Source organism: Procambarus clarkii, chromosome 37 (assembly GCF_040958095.1).
Source record: "Procambarus clarkii isolate CNS0578487 chromosome 37, FALCON_Pclarkii_2.0, whole genome shotgun sequence".
NCBI classification, from domain to species: domain Eukaryota; kingdom Metazoa; phylum Arthropoda; class Malacostraca; order Decapoda; family Cambaridae; genus Procambarus; species Procambarus clarkii.
Genome location: NC_091186.1, coordinates 9300783 through 9324265, shown reverse-complemented (window position 1 = coordinate 9324265; position 23483 = coordinate 9300783). Strand labels below are relative to the sequence as shown.

The 23483-nt window shown below is 46.5% G+C and overlaps 2 protein-coding genes across 3 annotated transcripts in view; one reads left to right on the top strand and one right to left on the bottom strand.

Annotated features, from left to right (window-relative positions):
* The window catches only part of LOC138372019 (uncharacterized), a 141298-nt gene that overhangs the window by 80358 nt on the left and 37457 nt on the right, over positions 1 to 23483 (bottom strand). The gene's annotated exons all lie outside the window — the stretch shown is intronic.
* On the top strand, positions 18815 to 22692 carry LOC138371941 (uncharacterized). Its single transcript, XM_069336983.1, has 4 exons — positions 18815 to 21408; positions 21674 to 21769; positions 22011 to 22118; positions 22423 to 22692. The coding sequence occupies exons 1-4, from the start codon at positions 21029 to 21031 to the stop codon at positions 22490 to 22492; spliced, it is 654 nt and encodes a 217-aa protein (XP_069193084.1). The 5' UTR covers positions 18815 to 21028; the 3' UTR covers positions 22493 to 22692.

Genomic DNA, 23483 nt, shown 5'->3' with positions numbered 1-23483 from the left:
CACCCAACAAAAAGAAAGGTCAGTCTGCCAACCAGGATGACTCCAGCACCTTGTAACACACCCAATAAGGAAAAGTCGCACCGTTCTAAAACAAGGAAGGGTCCATTATCAAGGCAAAATCTGGATTATGCAGGAAGTAAGCTACAATGGCCTCTGGAAGGAAGGGACCGAAGAACACGAGGGAACCCGGGGAGGAGCTGAACCCATATCAAATTCGTACAGGGGGGGGGGGAGGGGATAAGAAAACCCCTCCCTCTGTAACAACAAACCCTGTGCCGAGGGTACCAACACCCAGGGGCGCCTGACGCATGACAGCTGAGTGGACAAAGCCTCAAATTCGTAGACCTGAGGTTCTGGGTTCAATCCCCAGTAGAGGCCGAGACAAATGGGCAAAAATGTTTCTTTCGCCCTGATGCCCCTGTTACCTAGCAGTAAGTAGGTATCTAGTAGTTAGACAGCTGCTACGGGCTGCTTCCTGGAGATGTGTAACAAAAAGGAGGCCTGGTCGAGGACCGGGCCGTGGGGACGCCGAGCCCCGAAATCATCTCAAGATAACCCAAGTGGAGTCAAACGGGGCCCAAGCCTCCCCAAGTCAACTCCTCCACAACCATCCTCCATGTCAGGACTCGAAGCAGAGCTGTCCTCCAAACCCTCTGGCCCTGAAGAAAAGGCAGAGTCCACCGGAAAGGCTGGGAAGAAGGGGCTCACTGGTCAGACCCAGAAGCCCTGGCAGGAGGATCCAGCTCGAATTCTGGGCAGCCCGGCATGGGACAGCACTGAAACTGCCGGTCTCACCAGCAGCTAAACCCTATAACGACTTCGAAACCCTCAGACGTTTTGGAGCCAGCAGCAGTTCCCCCCCCCCTCCCCCCCCCAGGACAAATGAGGAAAGGACTAGGGAGTGTGGATGAAATCAAAGTTGAAGACTAACACCCCAAGTCCGGGTGCCTATAACCAAAGTGGGGCAGCCACAGAGCATCTGAAAAGGCAACCAACCGAGTGCGTTGCAGCAGCCTGAACGTCGGATGCAACGCATGCTGCCTGCATGAGCATGTGAGGTGAGATGAGATGCTAGAGATGCTATACCGATGATATGTTTCAAGACTCTAGTGCTCTCTAGAGTTGAGTACTGCTGCACAATGACAACCCCTTTCAAAGCTGGGGAAATTGCTGACCTGGAGAGTGTGCAGAGATCCTTTACTGCTAGAATCCACTCAGTAAAACATCTAAACTACTGGGACCGACTAAAGAGCCTAAATCTGTGTTCTCTTGAGCGCAGGCGGGAGAGATACATAATAATTTATACGTGGAAAATATTAGAGGGGCTGGTCCCAAACCTGCACACAGAAATATCACATGAAAAAGGTGACACCCCAAGGGTCAACACTTGCATCAGAGGAGCTCCAGCATATTTCAATAATCCTAAGTATTGTAGTACATGTTGATGATAGTGAATGGTGTCCCAAAAAACATAAAGGTATAGTGCTTTTGAAAAATAGGTGAGATAACAGGAATGTGCTAAGGGAAGTGAAAAATCGGATGAGAAAAAGTTGCCCTAGTGTTTCCAGTGCAGAGAAGAACATTCAAAATGGCCATCGGCAAGAGGAAAAACAAAACAGAGCTTGATTTTGCAGGATTCAATGAAGAAAGCATTGATATTAGCAGTCTACACAACAAGTTGGTAAAATTAGATACTATAGTGAACTCTCATGTAGAAATAATTAGTAAATTGAAAGAAAGTAATGACCATTTGAATAGCAAAGTTTTATGTCTTGAGGGTTTAGTAAAAGACTTGCGCAAGGATAAGAATCAATTGGAAACAAATTGCAAAGCCATGGAAGAAGAAAATAAACTCTTAAAAATGACTTTGGAAGAAGTTAAAGTAAATTTAAACATAAATGACTACAATAGATTAGGTAAGGAAATTCAACAGGAGAAACAGCTTTTGTCAGCACAGATGGAGGAAGTTACACAGGGAATAGAACAGTGCAAGAAAGATATGCAACTCACCTATGCACAAGTGGCCAAGGAGAAGGAAAAAATTGAAGCAGCAGTAAAGGAAGCCAAACACTGCAGCAACCAAGATAAAACAAACATTAGGCTGGAAGTGAGAAAGGAATTGGCATCTAATCCGAAGTTGGTGCAAAACTCAGTTGATCGGAGTAAGTCCCTGATAATTTTTGGCTGCAAAGAAAAGGAGATAACATATAGGTCAGAAAGAGCTGTAGAAAAAGCGAAAGTAGTAGATAAAATTGTTGGCCTCGTAGAAGGTCTTGCTACCATAGAGAATGTGTGCGACTACAGGAGAATAGGCAGATACGTAAATGGGAAAGATCGACCTTCGAGGATCACCCTAAACGGTGCCAAACAGATGGAAGAAGTACTAAGGAATGCTAGAAAATTACAAAGTGATGAGGATGGGAAAGTGTGGTCGTTAAGACGAGATCTTTCTTTCAAAAGAAGACAGAGAAGCTGAAACTGAACCTCGCCGAGGCAAAACGTTTAAATGAGAGCAGGAATGAAGAAGAAATCAATTTTTTCTACAAAGTGTTAGGGGTAGGCAGACTAGTAAAGTTTTTTTTTTTTTTTTTTTTTTTTTTTTTATTTTTACATGCAAGCATGCGTATAATGTACAATAAAAACAGAACAAATATAACAGAACAAAAGTACAAAGCACACACATGAACAATGACAAAGGAACAAATCAAGAAGAAGACCAGCCAGAAGGGCTGACCACAAAACAAAAATGCATATACAAACATAACACAAATATAAACACAGCGTAATACAAACATAAGGGAAACAGAGAGGCGAGAGACATACAAAACAAGTCTGCTAACACCTCAAACACATAATGCACACATAACAAAGAGCACACCCCAACAGCCTGAAGGGCACACAAGATGACAAACAAGCGCACACGACATCCACAACCGAACACACAAACGTACAGGAACCGCACCCCCCCCCCCCCCACTAGCCATACAAGAAAACCCACAATACAAACCGGAGCACGCAGGAACCGGAAAACAATACCCACCCCACCCACTCACATACACACCCCACAACCAGGCAACACAAAATACATAGAAATCACTTGCGAGGAACCTCGTGAGAAATGTACTTCTCCGGGAAAAGATCATAAGGATATTTCGCCTTGTAAGCTTCCCAGACTAGATCTTCAAGGTCGGTAGGGTTTTCGACCCCCCGCGCTCGAGCGGGTAACATAAACTCAGGAACATCTATATCTGGCGGCATCGGCCAATGCCTAAGGTCACTGACGCAAGTCGCATAACGAGGCTGGGGAGCGCCAACCACGCCCTTCAAGGAAGCAGATGACACCGGAGAAGCGGACGAGGGACGCCGAGCCTGCCACGCCTTCGCCATCGGAGCAGGTGTCGGACGCTGAGACGAGAGCACCTCCACGGATACCGCAGGAGACACGGAAGGGACTGCAGGAAACGGAAGAGGCGGCAAGACCTCTGCCGAGGAAACGGGTAACGAGGAAGGGGCCACAGAACATCCAGAGCGAGCATCCTTTCTCAACATCACCACCAGGCCACCCCGCTCACCACCAACTACAGCAGGGGGAACCACCACCCACGAAGAACCGGAGCCATCCGACGCAGGCAACGCACCTGAAGCAGGACCCTCGGACACCGGACCAGAAGTGGAGGCCGAAACGCCGGCACCGGCATCCTCAGGCAAGTGTACCTCCGCCACCACCGTAGTGTGCACCACATCCGGAGCCACGCCACCGTCAACGGAAGGACGACACTCGTCGAATTCGCCAACATCAGCCCACACAGAAGAACGCCGGGAACGCTTAGGCTCGGGCCGCACATCATCAGACCCGGAGGCAGACTCAGCGACCCGCGCAGCACCAACCGAGCGAACCGACGCACGCCGCAGCACGGCAGCCTCCTCAACCACACGGGGCACCAGGCCAGGCACAGGAGGGAATTCCGGATCCACCTCATCTCCCAGCACAGCCGGGACAGACGGCGAGGGTGCAGGGACCGGGACAGACACAGCAGAGGAAGAACTGGAAGACGAGGGGTCTGAGCAAACGGCAGGCGGAAGAGGCGCAGGGACATCAGCCGGAGCACTCGGCGAGGACCCAACCTCTGGAAGAGATGCGGCAACAACAGGGGGCACAACAGGCGGAGCAACAGCTGCTACAGAGGGCACCTCCTCAGCCGAAGAGACGTCCATACCCACCGAATCATCCCCCACAGGAAGGGGCGGAAAATCCTCCTCACTGAAGAGGTTCACTGGTGCAACAGGAGGCGCAGAACAGTCAGCAGCCTGATGGCCCAAAAGACCACAACGATAACACGTCCGCGGCTGACGGGCGTAAAACACCCGAACGTTGTACCCCATAAGGCGCACAGAGGACGGAATATCCGCCCGGAGTCTCATGCCCAGGGTGCGAATGTTAGACCTCACACCCTTAAGAGGACTAGAAGACACCACGTTCACTCTCACACTAATAACTGCGCCAAACCGCCCGAAATACCGCCGTAGCAGAGCCTCTGGAAACTCCAAGGGAGCCCCATGCACACTGATGTAAGTAAGTGCACCACTTCTATCCGAGAGGGTGACAGTGCCCGCACCATCCGGCAGAGGCAGTGTCCGCCCCTCGTATCGCCGGAGAAAATCGCGATACGCCGCCTCCTCGGCAAACTTCACAATGGCCCTACGGGCCGTTACCAACTCGACCCCATAAATCGCAAACACAGGGACAGAGAGCAGTTCACAAGCCAGGGCAATCTCCGGGTAACCAGCCCGCACAGAGAACTCTAGTCCCACAGACTGAGTCCGGACGACTGGGGGTAGAGGGACCCCCATCGTAACAGCCACGAGCAGACACACACCCGCCCCCAACCGGCCGAAACGGGCAAACAACACCAAACTGCTGGAGCGCCGATGCAACACGTCTGCCCCGCACCGAAGCTAGGGCCAGACCCTAGACCAGTAAAGTGGTACATAAAGGCAAACCAACAAAATCAATAGAGAGAGGGGAAGTGAAGAATAAGGAGAGGGGGAACAAGTTCCTGAAGATTGCATACACCAACATAGATGGAGCGAGATCAAAGATACTGGATCTCTGTATTACATCACTAAAGATAAGTGATGTAATACAGCTGCAGACACCAGACATTGTTGCACTCACACTGTGCTGGTGAAAGAACACCTAAAGGTGAAGGACATAATGACTGCCAATCCACAAGAAGTTGACATAATAGCACTAGAGATCTGCCATGAAGATAAACTAATATCATAAGTGCATATAGTCCACCGCCAAGCAGCACATGGTCAAAGGAGGAGCTAGATAGTAAACGAGAAGGTCTTATAACAATAATGAGAGAGATTATAGCGAGAGCGGATAACGATAGATCACGACTGTTGATAGTCAGTGACTTCAACTTGAAATCCATAGACTGGGAAGCATATAAAGCTAAAATAGAAGATTTTTGGACCTATAGATTTGTAGACCTCATCCTGTAAACATTCTTGTATCAACATGTTAAACAAGCTACAAGGATGAGGGAAGGGGGATGTTCCCTCCATGCTAGATTTGATATTTACCAGGAAGGAGGAAGAGATATTTGACATTCAGTACCTTCCTTCCTTGGGTAAAAGTGACCATGTCCTTTTGGGAATAAAATATGCAATGCATTATAATCTGGAAGAAAATAAGGAGGTTGAAGCAGTTGAAAAACCTGACTTCAGGAGAGAATATTATGGCGATCTTAGAATTTTTTTTAGTGAGTATAATTGGCCCAGACTTGATGCTAGGCAAGGAAGTGAATGAAATGTATGTCAAGTTTTGTGAAATATATGATAAAGGCACAAAAAAAATTATACCAAAACAGAGATGCAGAACTAGGAAACAGGATTGGTTCAATAGAAATTGCGAGAGGGCCAGAGACCAAAACACACAACAATGGAATCAATACAGGAAGAGGCCAAACCCCCAAACATGCCAGCAATACAAAGATGTGAGAAACAACTACGCGGCAGCGAGGAGAGAGGCAGAAAGAAATTTTGAAAAAGGGATTGCAGACAAATGTAAAACAGAACCAGGTCTATTCTATAAATTCATAAACAACAAATTGCAGGTAAAGGAAAATATTCAGAGGATGAAAATGGGAAATAGATTCACGGAAAATGAAAAGGAACTGTGTGAAACACTAAACGAAAAATTCCAATGTGTGTGTGTACAAAATGAAATCTTTAGAGAACCACCAGAGAACAACATAGAGCACATAGTTGTCTAGAGACGAAGTGGAAAAAATGCTCAAGGAGCTAAGTAAGAACAAAGCAGTTGGTCCAGATGGAGTTTCACCATGGGTTCTGAGAGAATCTGCACCTGAGCTCAGCATTCCACTTCAACTGATTTTTCAGGCATCCCTGTGTACAGGAGTTGTAGCTGATGTGTGGAAAAAGGCTAACATAGTTCCAATCTGCAAAAGTGGAAGCAGGGAAGACCCCCTTAATTATAGACCTGTATCATTGACAAGTGTAATAGTCAAAATATTGGAAAAAATAATTAAAACTAAATGGGTAGAACATCTGGAGGAAAACAATATAATATCAGACACAGTATGGGTTTTTGATCTGGAAGATCCTGTGTAACAAACTTACTCAGTTTTTATGATCGAGCCACAGAGATATTACAGGAAAGAGATGGTTGGGTTGACTGCATCTATCTGGACCTAAAAAAGGCTTTTGACAGAGTTCCCCATAAGAGGTTGTTCTGGAAACTGGAACATATTGGAAGAGTGACAGGTAAACTACTAACATGGATGAAAAATTTCCTAACTGACAGAAAAATGAGGGCAGTAATCAGAGGCAAGGTATCGGATTGGAGGAATGTCACGTGTGGAGTACCACAGGGTTCAGTTCTTGCACCGGTAATGATCGTTGTCTACATAAACGATCTGCCAGTGGGAATACAGAATTACATGAACATGTTTGCTGCTGATGCTAAGATAATAGGGAAGATAAGAAACCTAGATGATTGTCATGCCCTTAAAGAAGACCTGGACAAAATAAGTATATGGAGCAACACTTGGCAAATGGAATTTAATGTGAATAAATGCCATGTTATGGAATGTGGAATTGGAGAACATAGCCCCCACACAACCTATAAATTATGTGAGAAATCTTTAAAGAATTCTGACAAAGAAATGGATCTAGGGGTGGTTCTAGATAGAAAACTGTCACCTGAGGACCACATTAAGAACATTGTGCGAGAAACCTATGCTACACTTTCTAACCTCAGAATTGCTTTTAAATACATGGATGGAGAAATACTAAAGAAATTGTTCACAACTTTTATTAGAACAAAGCTGGAATATGCGGCGGTTGTATGGTGCCCATATCTTAAGAAACACATCAACAAACTGGAAAAGGTGCAACAACATGCCACTAAGTGGCTCCCAGAAATGAAGGACAAGAGCTACGAGGAGAGGTTAGAAGCATTAAATATGCAAAAACTAGAAGATAGACGAAAAAGAGGCGATATGATCACTACGTTCAAAATAGTAACAGGAATCGATAAAATTGATAGGGCAGAATTCTTGAGATCCAGAACTTCAAGAACAAGAGGTCAAAGATTTAAACTAACGAAACAAAGATGCCGGAGAAATATACGAAAATTCACTTTTGTAAACAGAGTGGTAGACGGTTGGAACAAGTTAAGTGAGAAGGTGGTGGAGGCCAAAACCGTCAGTAATTTCAAAGCATTATATGACAGTGTGCTGGGTAGATGGGACACTATGAGTGTAGCTCTCATCCTGTAACTACACTTAGGTAATTACACTTAGGTAATTACACGAGACCAGGAGGCATGGCAGGATGTGCAGAATACCCCTGTTGAAAAGCAGAGGTGCAACAGATACTCTGAGAGTGAACTCTATCAACATCAGAGGCCCGAGACTGTTCAACACGCTTCCACTGCACATTTTTTGAGATATATACAAGAGTTGTTACATTCTTGTACAGCCACTAGTATGTGCAGCATTTCGGGCAGATCCCTGGAATACAACCCCCACGAAGAATCGTTTTTACAAGCAAGTACCCATTTTACTGTTGAGTTAAACAGAGGCTACAGTTGAGGATATGCACCCAGTAACTCCTCCCCAACCAGGATACGAACCTATGACAGCGCTCGCAGAACGCCAGGCGAGTGTCTTACCACTACACCACGGAGACTGTGCATAAGGGGCATAACTGGCCAACCTTTCACAGTGTTCAAGAGAACTCGATAAGCACCTCCTAAGGATACCTGATCAACCAGGCTGTGATTAATACGTTAGGCTGTGAGCAGCCACGTCACACAGCTGGTTGACCAGTCCAGCAACGAGGAGGCCTGGTTGATGACCGGGCCGCGGAGACGCTAAACCCTGGAAACACTTCAAGGTAACTTCAAGGTCGAGGTGCACCCTATCAACAGTATTGTCGGCCTGGGTGAATTGGAAAACCAGTAAGAAACATGACTTCCAGGACTTAAGGTCAAAGGTGTCATCGACCCAACAGGAAGCATAACTGAGGCAAAAATGGCGAGTGTTGCCCTGAGACAAAGGGACAGAGCAACCTTCGAACTCGCATGAAGCGAGATGGGACCCAGAGGAAGCATCTATTGGACCAATGAGCCCAAGTGGGGGTTTCCAGGGTCTTTAGGCAGACTGCTAAGGGAAGCCCAGGCAAGGTACTGCTAAACGGTTGACCAAAATTACCAAGAGAACAGTTTAAGCTGAAACCCTGCAATGTGTACAAGCACGGGGGCCTAGTGTGGGACCACCAGAATAACAGAGGGTGAACTATGATAATAGCAGACAAGCTGCACAGTACCTTGTGCCCCTCCCAGCAACGATACTACCTCCTACCCAAGGTCAAACGGCGGCTAAGAAAACCCCAGCTGACCCCAAGGGTCAGACAATAATTAATACAGGCATGCATGCACACAGCAATCCCTTAAACATAATACAGGGTGCAAAACAGTCAAATTTGCACATAGTACAAAAACATGTAAAGGATTTGTGAATAATGATGTCTGATGACCTAAGGTTTAGGGAGCATAACCAAGCAAATACTGTGAGTCAGAAAAATATAGGATGAATTACAAGAACTTTAAAATCCAGGGATCCCATCACAATGGTTATACTCTTCAAATTTATGCATAGAATTGATGGCGACTGTGTGATACCAGCACTGCCCTCCTTACTTTTCTTGACTCCCTCCCCCCTGATTGGGTTTGGATTAATGGCTTCCTCCATAAATTGGAGGTGTATGCTCCCCGTCCCACTCAGTGGTTTCGTTGTAAGGGTTTTCACCATACCTCCCATGGTTGCACCAATGACGTCCATTGTGGCAAATGCTCTGGGTTCCCATTTCACTCATGACTGTGAGTCCGAAAAGCTCTGTTGCCCCAACTATGGTGGTGATCATGACATCACTTTCAAGCAGTGTCCTTACCAAGTTGTGGAGCTCACTAAGGTTCTTCCCGTCATCACTCCGCCCTCCAGTCGTCCTTTGCTGCCTCCTGCCCCGGTTCCTTGTCACCCGCCACTGCCTTTGCTTGTGCCTGACCCGTTTGTCACCGACGTTCTTCTTGCCCCTGAGGCTTCTTCTCTCCCACCCGCCATTGAACAGTCCAGATCATGTTGACGCCATTGTCGCTCGTGTTGTGGATGCACTCAAGACGGTGCTGGTCCGCCTCATCACTAAATTCTTTCCGCAATCCATCCTTCCCATTTCTGAGGCTGACCCGTCGCTCCTCTCCTCCACTTCTTCTTAGGTTGATGTCCATCCTCCAGCAGCTGCCTCTGATATCTCCAATGCGTTTGAATCGATGTTGGACAATGCCCTTCAGAACTCCCTGGCGAGCTTTCCCTGTCTTTCTCCCCCAGGCTGCCTTGCCACACATCTCTGCCCCCGATACTAAGCGGTAACACTCCTCAGTCGTCCAGATTTCCAAGCGCCCTGCCACCTTGCCTGATGGGCCTGTTATATAGCGTTCTCCCACGACTTGCCCTAGCGCCCTTCATAGGTCTTCCTCCCGTTGTTCTGCTGGTGCTTCTGTGGAGTCCAATGCGTTAGCGTCCCAGTCGTGAGGCTCCAGATGTTGTCAACGTACATTGCCCTGGCCTAACCTCGCCTCTCCCATCTTGACTTCCGCTCCCCTTCTGCACATTCGCCCTTGCCTCTTTCACATCCTTTGCCCCCGCCTTCATCTCTTGCCTCTGTCCCTCGCTTTCTTTACTGCAGTGACGCTTTGCATTCACCTTCTGTTTTCTTGATTCCCAGCCTACGTTCCTTTTCTCTTGTTTATTTTGCCTTTATCCTTGCCCGTCTTGATGGTGTCGTTATCTTCTTGATTCGGGCACGTTGTGACTGTTGGTGGTGATGTTGTGCATTGTCATATACACATCTTTCTACATTCCCACTCGTGCAGTCATCGGGAGGATATACCTTCATGCAAACTGCATGTATTGCAAAGATGATGATTTCCAGACTGTTTCTCAACATTTAACACTGGTATTTCTACCTACACAAGGGTCACTCTTACAATATGCAGCGGTTGTATGGTACCCTGCAACGGTACAAAAAGTACCTCCAAAGGATACCTGATCAACCAGGGTGTGACTCGTACGTCAGGCTGCGAGCAGCCGCGTCAAAGAGCCTGGTTGATGAGTCCAGCAACCAGGAGGCCTGGTCGACGACCGGGCCGCGGGGACGCTAAGCCCCAGAAGCACCTCAAGGTAACCGCAAGGTAGGTAGGTACCCATATCTTAAGAAGCATATTAACAAACTGGAAAAGGTGCAAAGACATATCACTAAATGGCTCCCAGAACTGAAGGACAAGAGCTATGAGAAGTTAGGCATTAAATGTGCAAAAACTAGAAGATAGAAAAAAAAGGGGCGATATAATCACTACGTACAAAATAGTACTGTAACAGGAATCGATAAAATTGATAGGGAAGAATTTGAGACCCGGAACGTTTATTTATTTATGTTTTATTTTATTTATATACAAGAAGGTACATTGGGTTTATGAGAGTACAGAGCATTAAAGTTTTCATACACACATTTTTGTAAAGCCACTAGCACGCATTGTTTCAGGCAAATCCCTAAACTAACAGGTAATTTTAGACAATTCACCCCCTCCCCTTCCGGCCCGTTGGCGTCGTGAGGGGGCTTGGTGGACGGCTGCCGGAGTGTGATGCTCCGTTGGGCAGTCCTCTGTCCTTTTCTGGCCTTGCACTCCTGCTGCTGTCTTCTCCAATTGTGCCGGATCGCTTTTCCTTTTCCTTATGTTTCGTTTTTCTCCCCCTCTTCTCCTATCTGCTTGTCGTTTCCTGCCGACCTTTTGCTTGTTTTGGATTATTTCTTTGGACTTCTTCTATTTTGACGCCCGGGTGCTTGAGAAGGCATACTCTTGCACCCGTAGAACTGTAGTACCCGACGTCTCGAGCGAGGGGAACCTTTTATTGTCAATCCCCCTTTCGTCGCTGAACCCGATCTCGACGGACTGACGGTTCTTAAGGTGGCGTTTGTGGGGCGTATACTCACGATGCACCCCTAGGGGGCCCCGGCATGATCGGCGATAGCTTCCTGTTGGGTGTCCTGCCTCTAATTGTGGCTCCATGGTGGGTATGGGGGCACATTCGTGGATGAATTTTTCACTTTTCGTCTCTATGTCGTTGAATGTTTCCGTTGTACCCTCTCAGGCTCGTGGGGTGGGCGACCAAGCCCCCGAGTCGGCCTGTATTGGAAGACCAGGCTCTGTAGCTCCCGCTGCGTTGGGCCCCGACCTTGCTCCTCCTTTGCCCGTCCTGACTTCTTCCCCCAGCTCCCCTCCCTCCTCTGAGGTTGGGTCGAGCCTCCAGCCCCCGGTGGTGACCACTTCGTCCCCTGGTGTGGCTAAGTCTTTCGTTGTGACTACTGCGCCTTTTGACCCCTCTCTCTCTAGGGGTTCTCAACGCCGTTCGCGCCCCAACCGCACTCGCTCGATTCCTTCCCGTGCTGATGCGTATCAGGCCTTGTTTGGTCCTGCTTCATGGGCCAAATACTTTGATCTCCTCCCTCTTGATTCTGCGCCTCCTGACGATTTCTCCCTCCATCGGCATCTTGTAGATTCCGTGGATGCGTGTGTTACTTTCAACCCCACTCGTCTCGGTACACGTGTTGTTGCTGCTCCTTCTCAGGATGCGGCTTCCCGCTTGGCTGCCTTATCTTGCCTTGGCGAGATCCCTGTTCGGGTCTCCAAGAACGTTCAGATGAATTCCAGTGTTGGCACTATTCTCCTCCCACCCCATGTTGCAACCGGTGTTCGGAATCTGCAGGATTGCCACGATGATATTCGGCATATCCTTGATGCCCAAGGCCATTCTGTCCTCCAGGTCGACTCGTTTACTCGTCCCCCTCGTGGTCGTCGCCGTCAACCCCTTCGCGTTGTGAAGATTACCTTTGATGGTAGGACCCTTCCATCCTCTGTCATTCTTGCGGGTGCTAGGTGCTCTGTCCAGGAGTATATTCCTTCTCCTCGACTTTGTAATAAGTGCTGGAGGTTTGGGCATGGTGCCCTCCGCTGCTCTGGGACTGTCTCTCTCTGTCCTTTGTGTGGGAGTGAAGGTCACTCTAAGTCGGAGTGCACTTCTCCCCAAGCTCGCTGCCTCAACTGCGGTGAGGCCCATCCTACGTTCTCCCGTGCCTGTGTACATTTCAAGCTTGAGGCGGCCGTCCTTAACCTGAAGCACCGGGAGCGTTTGTCTTTTCCTGAGGCGAGGCGCCAGGTTCGCCGGCTCCCGCCTTATACTAACATCTCTTATGCTCGCGTGTTGCGCTCTTCCTCTCCTCGTCCTTCCCCCCTTCCTCAGACTCTCAACCGTTTCCGGGCCTTGGACCCTGATACTCCCACTGCCCCCTCCTCTGTTCCTTTGAGTTCTTTCCCGAGGGGTCCCCCTCCTGGTCCTCTGTCTGGGGTTCCCCTTCTTTCAACCCGGTCTGTCATGTCTCCTGTGTCTTCTTCCTCGTCCCCCTCCGATCCTCCTTCCCATCCTCTTCCTCCATCTATCGGCTCTCCCCGCCGCCTGTCGGTGCAGGCGGATGTCCATCGCTCTCCTAACGGCCGTCGTGTGTGCTCTCGTTCGGCTTCTCCGGTTGAGACACTGGAATCCGTTGCCCGGTACGTAGTTGCTGGGACACCGGTCTCTTTAAGTCAGAAGCGTAAGCCTGGCTCCTCTCCTTCCTCTTCCCCGGCGGGTAAGAAGGCTTCGCTTTCTTCCTCAGCTCCTCCTTCTGGCTCTGTTGCTCCTTCCCCTCCCGTTTCGGTGCTTGCGCCCCCTGTTCCTGCTATGGAGGTTTCTTTGGCCCCTGCTTCCCTTTCGGTTGCTGCTCTTGCTGGGGTGCGCTCCCCTCTTTCTACTCCCCCTCTTCCTGCTGCTGTCCTTGACTGCTCCTCTCCGTTGTCTCCTCCTCTTCCTCCTCCTCCTCCGGACCCTGCCCGCCCACCTCTGATCTGTTCTCCCGTTTCCTTCCCTCCGTCTTTGCTCAGTTTACCCATGCCCCCTAACCCTGACTTTGCTGACCCTGATCCCGACCCTGATATTCTTTAACGTGCTCTGTTGGTCTTTCGCCTTTGTTTCTTCCTTGTTCTCTGTTTTTGTCCTTTCTCTTCTCGTCGTTGTCCATTCTTCAATGGAACGTTCGAGGTTATTACGCCAATTTCCTCGAACTCCAACTTCTGGTTTCGCGGTTTTCGCCCCTTTGTGTCTGTCTCCAGGAGCCAATGCTTGGTGCTCGTCCTGGTCGTTTTCGTGGCTATTCCTTTCTCTCCCCCCCCCCAGCCATTGCTGGGGCTTCTAATTCTTCTGCTCTCTTGATTCGGGCTGATGTTCCCTTTGTTCCTTTACTTTTTCCTTCGCCTCTCCATTGTTCTGCTGCTCGTATCTTTGTGGGGAAATGGTACACAGTTTGTTCCATTTATCTCCCCCCGAGTGTCCCGCTCTCTCTTCCTGATTTGAAACACCTCCTAGACTCCTTGCCGGAGCCTGTGCTCCTGCTGGGTGACTTCAATTGTCGTCATTCTCTTTGGGGTGACGTTCTGACGAATACCCGGGGTCGCCTCCTTGAGCCGTTTCTCCTCTCTTCTTCCCTGTCTCTTCTGAATTCTGGTGAGCCCACTCATTTGGACTCTCGAACTCGCACCCTTTCTTGTCTTGATCTTTCTCTCTGCTCTTCTTCTCTTTACTTAGATTTCACGTGGCAGGTTCTTGATGACCTCCATGGAAGTGATCATTTCCCCATCCTTGTTTCCTTTTTCTCTTTTCGCCCTTCCCTCTCTTTCCCTAGGTGGCAGTTTGCTAAGGCAGACTGGACCCTATTTTCCCTCAGTGCTACTCTCTCTGACCTCTCCCTTCTGCCCCTCTCTCGCGCTCTCCTCCTTTTTCATGACACTGTCTTCGACGCTGCCCTCCGCTCTATTCCTCGCTCTTCCTCTCGGGGTCCACGGAAGTGCGTTCCCTGGTGGAATGCGGACTGTGCTCGGGCTGTCCGCTGTAAGCGTGCAGCCTGGAAGAAGCACCGCCGTAGGCAGACGACCGATTCTTTTCTTTTCTTTCGGAAAGCGAGTGCGGTGGCCCGTAGGCCCATCCGTACGGCTAAACGTGAATGTTGGGCATCTTATGTCTCGACAATTACGTCCGAAACCCCTCTGGCCCAGATCTGGAAGCGTATCCGCAAGATAGCGGGTAAGTTCGTTCCCGATGTTTCACCGGTCCTTCACCTCCATGATACTCTTGTGGCGGACCCGTTGCAGGTCGCTTCCGAACTGGGTTCCCACTTTTCTTCTGTTAGCTCTGGTCTTCATCTTCCCCAATCTTTCCTTCTTCGTAAACCTGTCCTTGAGTCTCGTCCTTTAGATTTCTGCACTCATCTTCAGCTTCCCTATAATGATCCCTTCTCTCTCTCTGAACTTCGTTCTGCCCTGGCCCTCTGCGGTTCTACGGCGGCGGGCTCCGATGGTATTCATTATGAGATGCTTCGCCATCTCCCTCCGAGCACGTCTCAGTATTTACTGAGTCTGTATAATCGGATCTGGGAGTCGTCGTCAGTCCCTGAGGACTGGCTCGATGCCGTTGTCCTCCCTGTTCGCAAACCGGGGTCTCTGGGTACTTCCCCTAAGGACTTTCGCCCTATTGCTCTCACAAGTTGTGTCTGCAAACTCTTTGAACGTATGGTTAACGTTCGTCTGATGTGGTTCCTGGAACACCATCACCTCCTCTCCCCTTCTCAATTTGGTTTCCGCAAGTGCCGCAGCACGACAGATGTCCTGGTGAACTTGGAGGTCTATATTCGTACTGCTTTTGCTGCGAAGACCTCCGTTGTTGCCGTCCTTTTTGACCTAGAAAAGGCTTACGACACCACTTGGCGTTATCATATCCTATCTCAACTTCATTCTTTTGGCCTTCGTGGTCATCTCCCTCTCTTTCTCCGCAGCTTCCTCTCTCGTCGTTCCTTTCGGGTGCGCCTTGGTACCGCTCTCTCTCCCTCTTTTCAGCAATACGAAGGTGTGCCCCAGGGTAGTGTTCTGAGCACTACTCTTTTTCTTGTTGCCCTCAATGGTCTTCTTTCCTCTCTTCCTTCTGGTGTCTTCTCCGCTCTCTATGTCGATGATCTTACCCTTTGTTGTCAGGGTGATGATTCGCCTCTCCTTCAACGCCGGCTTCAACTTGCAATTGATGCCGTGTCGTCTTGGGCCACAGGTCATGGCTTCAAGTTCTCTACTTCTAAGACTTGTGCCATGACTTTTACGCGGAAACGGGTTGTTCTTCGTCCCTCTTTGTCACTTTATGGTCATCCCCTTGAATACAAAGATTCCGCGAAGCTTTTGGGGTTATTCCTTGACACTCGTTTGTCTTGGTCTCCCCATATCTCTTACCTCCGTGTTGAGTGCTCTAAGGCCCTTACCCTCCTTCGGGTCTTGTCCCATACTTCTTGGGGGGCAGATAGGCGCACTCTCCTTGCTTTACATTCCTCTCTCGTCCTGTCTAAGCTCGATTATGGTTGCCCTGCTTACTCGTCTGCTTCTCCTTCTACTCTTCGCCGTCTTGATGCTTTGCACCATACTGGGTTGCGCCTCAGTTCTGGTGCCTTTCGTTCGACTCCCGTCCTTAGCTTGTATGTTGACACTGGCTTCATGTCTCTCCAGGACCGCCGTGATCGCTACTGTCTTCGCTATCTTGCGCGGTCCTTGCAACATCCTTCCTCTCGCCTCTGTCGTGCTTTAACTTTTACCCCTCCTGCGGTTCCTGTTCCTCTTCGCCACCTCCCTCTTTCTGTCCGGTTATCTCGCCTACAGGATTCTCTTTCCGTTCGTATTTCTGATGTTTCTCCTCGTGTTGTTCCCTCTTTGCCCCCGTGGAGGGTCCCTCTTCCGCGGTTTTGTACATCCTTGACTCGTATCACTAAAGCTTTTACCCCTCCTACGGTTCTAAAACGCCTTTTCCTCGAGCACTTTTCTTCTCACTCCCGCTCCGTTTCTGTCTTCACCGATGGGTCTAAGTCAGCGGACGGTGTTGGCTACTCTGTTGTTTTTCCTGATCGCACTTATATGTGTCGCTTGCCTCCGGAGACTAGCATCTTTACGGCGGAACTTTATGCTATTCTCTATGCTCTTCGTCTCCTGCTTTCTCGTTGTCAGTCTTCCTTTGAGGTTGTTGTTGACTCTCGTAGTGCCCTCATGGCTCTCGGGTGCTTTAATCCAGTTCATCCAGTAGTTGTCGAGATCCAGCATTGGCTGTTTCTCGTTCACAGTAAATTTAAGTCGGTTGAGTTTTGTTGGGTTCCCAGCCATATTGGCGTGTCTTTAAATGAGCGTGCGGATGCTGCCGCTAAGGAAGCTGTCCGCTCTTGTCCCATCTCTCGTAAAGGCATTCCGTATTCCGACTTTTACCCGGTTATCCATTCCTCAGTCCTTACCCGTTGGCAGGCTTCTTGGTTGTCTGTTACTGGTAACAAGCTACGTACTCTTAAATGTTGTGTTTCCTCGTGGCCGTCCTCCTTCCACCGTAACCGGCGATGGGAAACAGCTCTGGCGAGGTTGCGTATTGGCCATACTCGCTTAACCCATGGTCACTTGATGGAGCGCCGCCCTGCTCCTTATTGTCCTAGTTGCATTGTCCCTCTTACGGTCGTGCATGTCCTTCTTGAATGTCCTGACTTCCAGGACGAGCGTGTGTCTTGCTTTCCGACCTTCCCTCGCGGTCACCTGTCCCTCGATAGAATTCTTGGTGACTCGGATACTTTTGATATCGTTCGCCTTATGCGTTTTTGTTCTCGTATTGGCATCCTTGGTGATATTTAGCGCCCTCTGATTATTTTGCGTATTTGATGGTGCTACATAGCCTTCCCGGTTTGGTGCCTTCTTTTGATAATTACTTACTTACTTGGTGACTCGGATACTTTTGATATCGTTCGCCTTATGCGTTTTTGTTCTCGTATTGGCATCCTTGGTGATATTTAGCGCCCTCTGATTATTTTGCGTATTTGATGGTGCTACATAGCCTTCCCGGTTTGGTGCCTTCTTTTGATAATTACTTACTTACTTTAGACAATTCACAGCAAAATTGAAAAAAAAAAATTTTACTGGTACATTTCAGCCTTACTATACAGGTACAGATAATTTTAAGTGGAATAATTACAGCAAACCATCAAAAATGTTTACAGAAGCATTGCAAGAACTTTTGACACAAAAGTACATAAGAATAATACACAATAATAACAATACACAACAATGAAAGGATTACTAGGTACATTAGGACAACATTCCAGGGTTACACATTGGTTCACTGAAGCAAAATAAGAGGATCATTTCGAGGAATAATGCAGCAGGATAATTACTCAATACAACAACCATGATATCAGAAGATACTGTTAATCACAACTACCTCTTACTTAAACTCCAGCATTATGGAATCCGAGGCCTTGCCCTGGACTATATCCGATCCCAACTTAGTGACATACACCAATGATACAACCTCTTCCACTCTACCAATAACATTTGGAGTGCCACAGGGCAGCATCTTGGAACCTCTTCTATTTCTTGTATATATCAATGATCTGCCTAATGTTTCTAATATTCTTAAACCTATATTGTTTGCTGATGATACTACCCTCATCTATTCAGACCCCAACCCCACATACACTAAATGTTTTGAATAATGAATTAAAAAAAAGTCCACTTAACAAGAGACTCAACTTCAGCACCCACATTCAACACATAACTAAGAAAGTCTCTAAAACAGTTGGTATACTCTCCAAAATCAGATATTATGTTTCTAACTCTGCTCTCCTCTCACTATATTATGCATTAATCTTTCGCTATCTTAATTATGGTATCTGTGCGTGGGGGGTCAACCACTGCAAACCACCTCAAGCCCATAATTACCTAGCAAAAAATCTGCCATCACAATAATAACAAACTCTGCTTTCAAACAACACTCGGCTCCCTTGTTTAAATCCCTTAACATGCTAATAAAACTCTCGGTTCTTGAGGCTGTGGTCTTGTTTGAAGGCATATTTGCCATGTTTACTGTGCCTCTTCAAGGAGGCAAGGTTCTGGCTTATGGTCCCTTATAGGCTAATAGAACCATGCAAATGACAACACCTAATAGTATGACACATTAGAAATAGTAGCTTCAGCAAACCACTGGAGCTCACCTAGAAATTGGTGTTTCATTACATTCAATGCTGGATTTTTTAACTGTGATTAATATATTTTTCTAAATTGTTTTACAGGAACACAATATGAACTGGGAAAGAGTTTCCAGTTCGAGAAAATTTACAAATCGATAGAAATATTAAAGCATGATACGAAAAATATCATTGAAGATATACAGTATGGGAAGCATACTATAATTTTAGCGTATGGCCAGAGTGGTGCTGGAAAAACACTTGAACACATGCCGAAAAGAAAAATTGAAGGGCTGCTGAAAATAAAAGAAAAAACTAAGTTTTTCTTAAATACTGTACCGTATTAGCTAGCTAATCCCGATTTCACTTTTAGAGAGTATATTATAACAATTATATACAATGGGGCCTCGACTTACGATGCTAATCTGTTCCCAAAGATGGATCGTAACTTGAAATATTGTAAGTCGAAGTGATTTTTTCCATTAGAAATAAAGGGATTTGAAATAATCCGTTCCCCACCTTCCAAAATATTAACATACAAATACATTTTATACTGAATACAATGTTTTTTTCTAACTGCAATATAGTTCCTAAGTTGATCTTACCTTTATGGAGGGCTCTTGAGGGCATATAGAAGATGGTGATGGGGGGAGGGGGGAGGAGAGTCCCCTTCCATTATCACATCAGGCAGTGATGTTTTCTCTGGTGTACTCTCTCTCTCTCCTACGTTTGCCTGAATACCACTAGGACCTGGTTGTGGTTCAGTGCTTGTTTGTCTCGCTACAAATTTGTCAAGAGACATTTGTTTTTCCATTCGTTTTAATATGTCTGTAATGATGCATCGCAGTGTCATTGAATAGGTTAAGGCAACAACCTACTGCAGCTTGATTTGGGTGAGTCGTCTCGGCAAAGGTTTTCAATTCTCCCCATGCTGCACACATTTTCTTAATTGTTGAGGAAGAGACATTCTGTACTCTTGTTTCTGCTCTATGGTCATCCTTACATGGGTTTTCATATGTTGAGCCTTACCACTGACTTTCCTGGGACTAATGGTGTGATATATAATAATTACTTTAATGTTCAAAATGCAAAAAATCACCACAAACGAGGAATTTCTTATAGGGGCGATCGTCACTAAGCGGGCAGCTGTAGTAAACTGAGGCAGGTCTGACCGCGTGACCGGGAACCACGCGCTCGGTCGACCCGAATGTGTACCAACAAATATCGGAAGTCGACAACACCATCGGATGTAGAGTCGCATTTTTCGATGAAATTTACATCGTAACTCAAAATTATTGTAAGTAGGGGCAATCGTAAGTCGAGGTGCCACTGTACACTGGTACTGTACCTTCGTTTATGCATTTAATCCGTTCAAGGTTAATTTGTCTGGTAGACAAGATCCCTCTGCAAATCAAGGTTCCCAGAATGTGGAATGACCTTCCCAATCATGTCAAATTTAATTGTGGTCTTCTGTTTATTCAGTTAAAATTACTAATACTGTTCTGTTTAAATTTCTGCTGTTCCATCCATCATATAATCATTCTTTTTTTTCCCTTTTTCAATTCAATTTATGCTTTGATCTAAATTAGTTTTAACCACTGAACTGTGCAACGTGCCAGTAGGCGTTTGATGGGTGGTGCGCAACGCGTTTCAGGGATCTTATAGGTATAGCGTATGATTCAAAACTCCTGGAGCTACATGGGTTTTATAGCAGCTTCCTCAGGGCTCTTGTAAACAGATGCCATTTAAAAAAAATCATGTGCAGTGTCATGGTTTGTCAAAGAATTTTATCACTCCTGTGTCTCAGAGGTCTGTCAAGAATTTGGCGGTGGTGGACCTTTAAATGTTGTCTAGGGGAATTTATCTATTTCCCTAGATAACATCTATTCCCAATTCCATATGGTTACTGGAGCCTAGGGGAAATTAAGGAGTATGGAAAACAGCCTAGTACAAAGACACAAATTTATTTGCATAAGACACACGATAATATATATTCAACAATGTGAATTCCTTAAAACTCAAGGTCATGCTGTAGTAAAATAACCTCCAAGTGGGCTCTGGCTACCCTATGGCTCACAATCCCAAACCTAGAACCTTGCACACAGCCTCCACACCTACCAACCGGTGACACACACGAAAAAGATCAAATATATTATTATCTACAAAAAAGAAAAAGAAAAAATGCTGACGCATAAGCAAGGGATCCAATTATTGTGTAAATATATTTTACTAGCGGCATGAACTCGGAGTTCTCGGAAAACTGGTTCCGGAGTGCCCGGTGAAGCATTGTGTGAGATCAACGGCAAGTTCCCGTAATTCTGAAATGGTTATATATGCTGTCGGTGGGTGCGGGAGATTCCCATTGGTTATCCTGATCTATATAACCTCCTGGAGCCGAGAGTCCGTCACCACTGTCCTCGGCAAGAGTCTAACATGCAGACAACACTCAGTGAGCGCCCTGCTCCTAGCAGTGGTGACAGGCAGCCCCCTCCAGGGCTCGTCACTGCAGCTCATCAACACACCGACACAAAATACCAATCTGGCGCCAATTTACACGTCGGACGTGGAGCTTGATCAATATTTGGTGCTAGACGAGGGACGAGAACCGTCCCTAAACTCTGGTGAAGATGGTTTGAGTCATGAACGAAGAAAGCGACAGACCACAGTATCCGGATCCGCCAACACTGAACACCTGGGTGGTGGGTAAGTGGACTCTCCTCACAGCTTAATATATTATACTTGTGTAACGAATTGCTAATAAAATCAATGGAGGAAGAGTTGTGTAAATGTTATAAAAAAGGCAGAGGTGTGTAATATAGGACTAACGTGTGTAGTGTTCTATGTGTTGCAAGGCTCAGAGGGACTATAACATGTAGTGTTCTCTGTATTGCATGGGTCTGGGAATTGACATGTAGTGTGTTGAAAGGGTCTGGGGACTATGACGTATGAAGTGTTGCATGTGTTGCAGGGTTCGGCGAGACAGCGCTAGCATCAACTTGGGTCACACCTTCGACAAACACACAATCCAAGGCGGCCTCAATGCTGACCGCACCAAAGTTCCCGGGTAAGACAACCATATTCCACTGTTTATCATTGTTATTGTAAACTGTTGGTACACTTTGGCTCAGTATTTTAACTCAAAGTTGAAATATATAAACAGTAAAATGTACAAATTAAGATTCGTTAATATAGCAGTTTTTATATTTTGATAAATATTTATCTATATATAGATCATAAACAAAGATTCAGTACAATAAATTATACAGTAGCACAGATAATGTAGTAATCTGTATACCATGATGCAGCCTTGGGAGCGAGAGGAACGTGGGAGCCAATTTGGGTTACGAGTTAAAGCCCAACAAACGGACCTCCATCACCGCTGGTTTTCAACACTCCCGTGGTGGAGGCCGCAGGTAGGCCTCTCTTCCAGCTGTTCTCGTCACATTTCGCTGTTAACACCTGTTACACCCTTCAGTCTAAACATGTGCTACACCCTTCACTGTAAACATGTGCAATTTGCCCCATTACAACATCCGCCAGTGTCATTACTATAGATTGTCATGTATTTACATACACTTTATAAGTGTTATAAAGTCTGCGTTTCCTCGTAAGATTATATTTGATATTTTCATCGCAGCTCAGAGTTTGTCTTGTGAGGAACCTTCATTAATTATTATTTCTCATTTATATGTTACAACAAAACTTTATTTCAATCAGGTCCAACAGTTTTGGAGTTGGTTTCAGTCACACGTTCGGCCGGAGGAGGAGAGCCACAGAGAACTTGTAAATGTCTTGTGAAGAAGTGAAAGTTGAGTGTTCCTGAGATGCCAGCGTTCCTCTTTAGTGTTACTAGAGAGCCTCCAGAGACCCGCGTCTAACTAGTCCTGTCAACGCCTCTCATAGGCCTACTTTGGCCTGGAAGCAATTGGTACTGTGGGTGAGAGGGAATTCCTAGTCCAGGGATTCAAATCATACTCTGCATTAATAATTTTGGGTATGTTGTATTAAGGCATTATGACTTTAGTATTGATATTGTCTCTTGTTATATTTTTCTTCAATAAAATGGATAATTGAATTAGTCTTTTTTTTTCAAAAAAGAGCACTAAGTCTTTCTTCATAATTAGCAAAAATAAAAAATTTGTATTTTATTTAAAATACACACAAATACAAATATTTTGGCTAACAAATAACTTTTGTGAAAAAATTACAGATTACTACGAGGTAAACCATCTGTAATAATGCTCAAACTTACACTTTATACTGACACTAAACTGATGCAGACCTGAATTATGCTCAGGGGTAAAGTATACTTTCTCGGTAAACTATCGTATCGGCCTTAATAACAAAAAAAGGCACATTTGTAGTTAGTTTTTTATTTACATTTTGCAATCCTAAAGATAGAATAGAGCAGCAGCCGTATAGTGTTGTGTATACCTAAGCCTGTTAATAATACATAATAATATGTATATAACAATAATAATAATAATAATGCATAATAATTCAAAACAACCCTCAAGTTGACTATTTCCGTAACGGCATGCACTCCTGTATGCTAATCCCCACAATCACCAAGCCCACCCGAGTCACTCAAACATCTGCCACTACCCTGGATCACCTATGGACTAATATAACGGCTCCCCTTACATCTGGAGTAATTTATGACAGAACAACTGACCACTATCCTACTTTCCTCGTAGCAAACATTGACATCACCACCAGAAACCAAGAAACTTTCATTCAGGCTACATAGTGAATCAGCTTTAGGTAATCTCTCTAAT

What these genes read in the sequence shown, in the direction of transcription:
- LOC138371941 (XM_069336983.1), top strand. Translation starts at nt 21,029, where the DNA reads ATGGTTATATATGCTGTCGGTGGGTGCGGGAGATTCCCATTGGTTATC. An exon ending in GACCGCACCAAAGTTCCCGG is followed by an intron (nt 21,770 to 22,010) that starts GTAAGACAACCA and finishes ACCATGATGCAG; the next exon opens with CCTTGGGAGCGAGAGGAACG. An exon ending in TCCCGTGGTGGAGGCCGCAG is followed by an intron (nt 22,119 to 22,422) that starts GTAGGCCTCTCT and finishes TATTTCAATCAG; the next exon opens with GTCCAACAGTTTTGGAGTTG.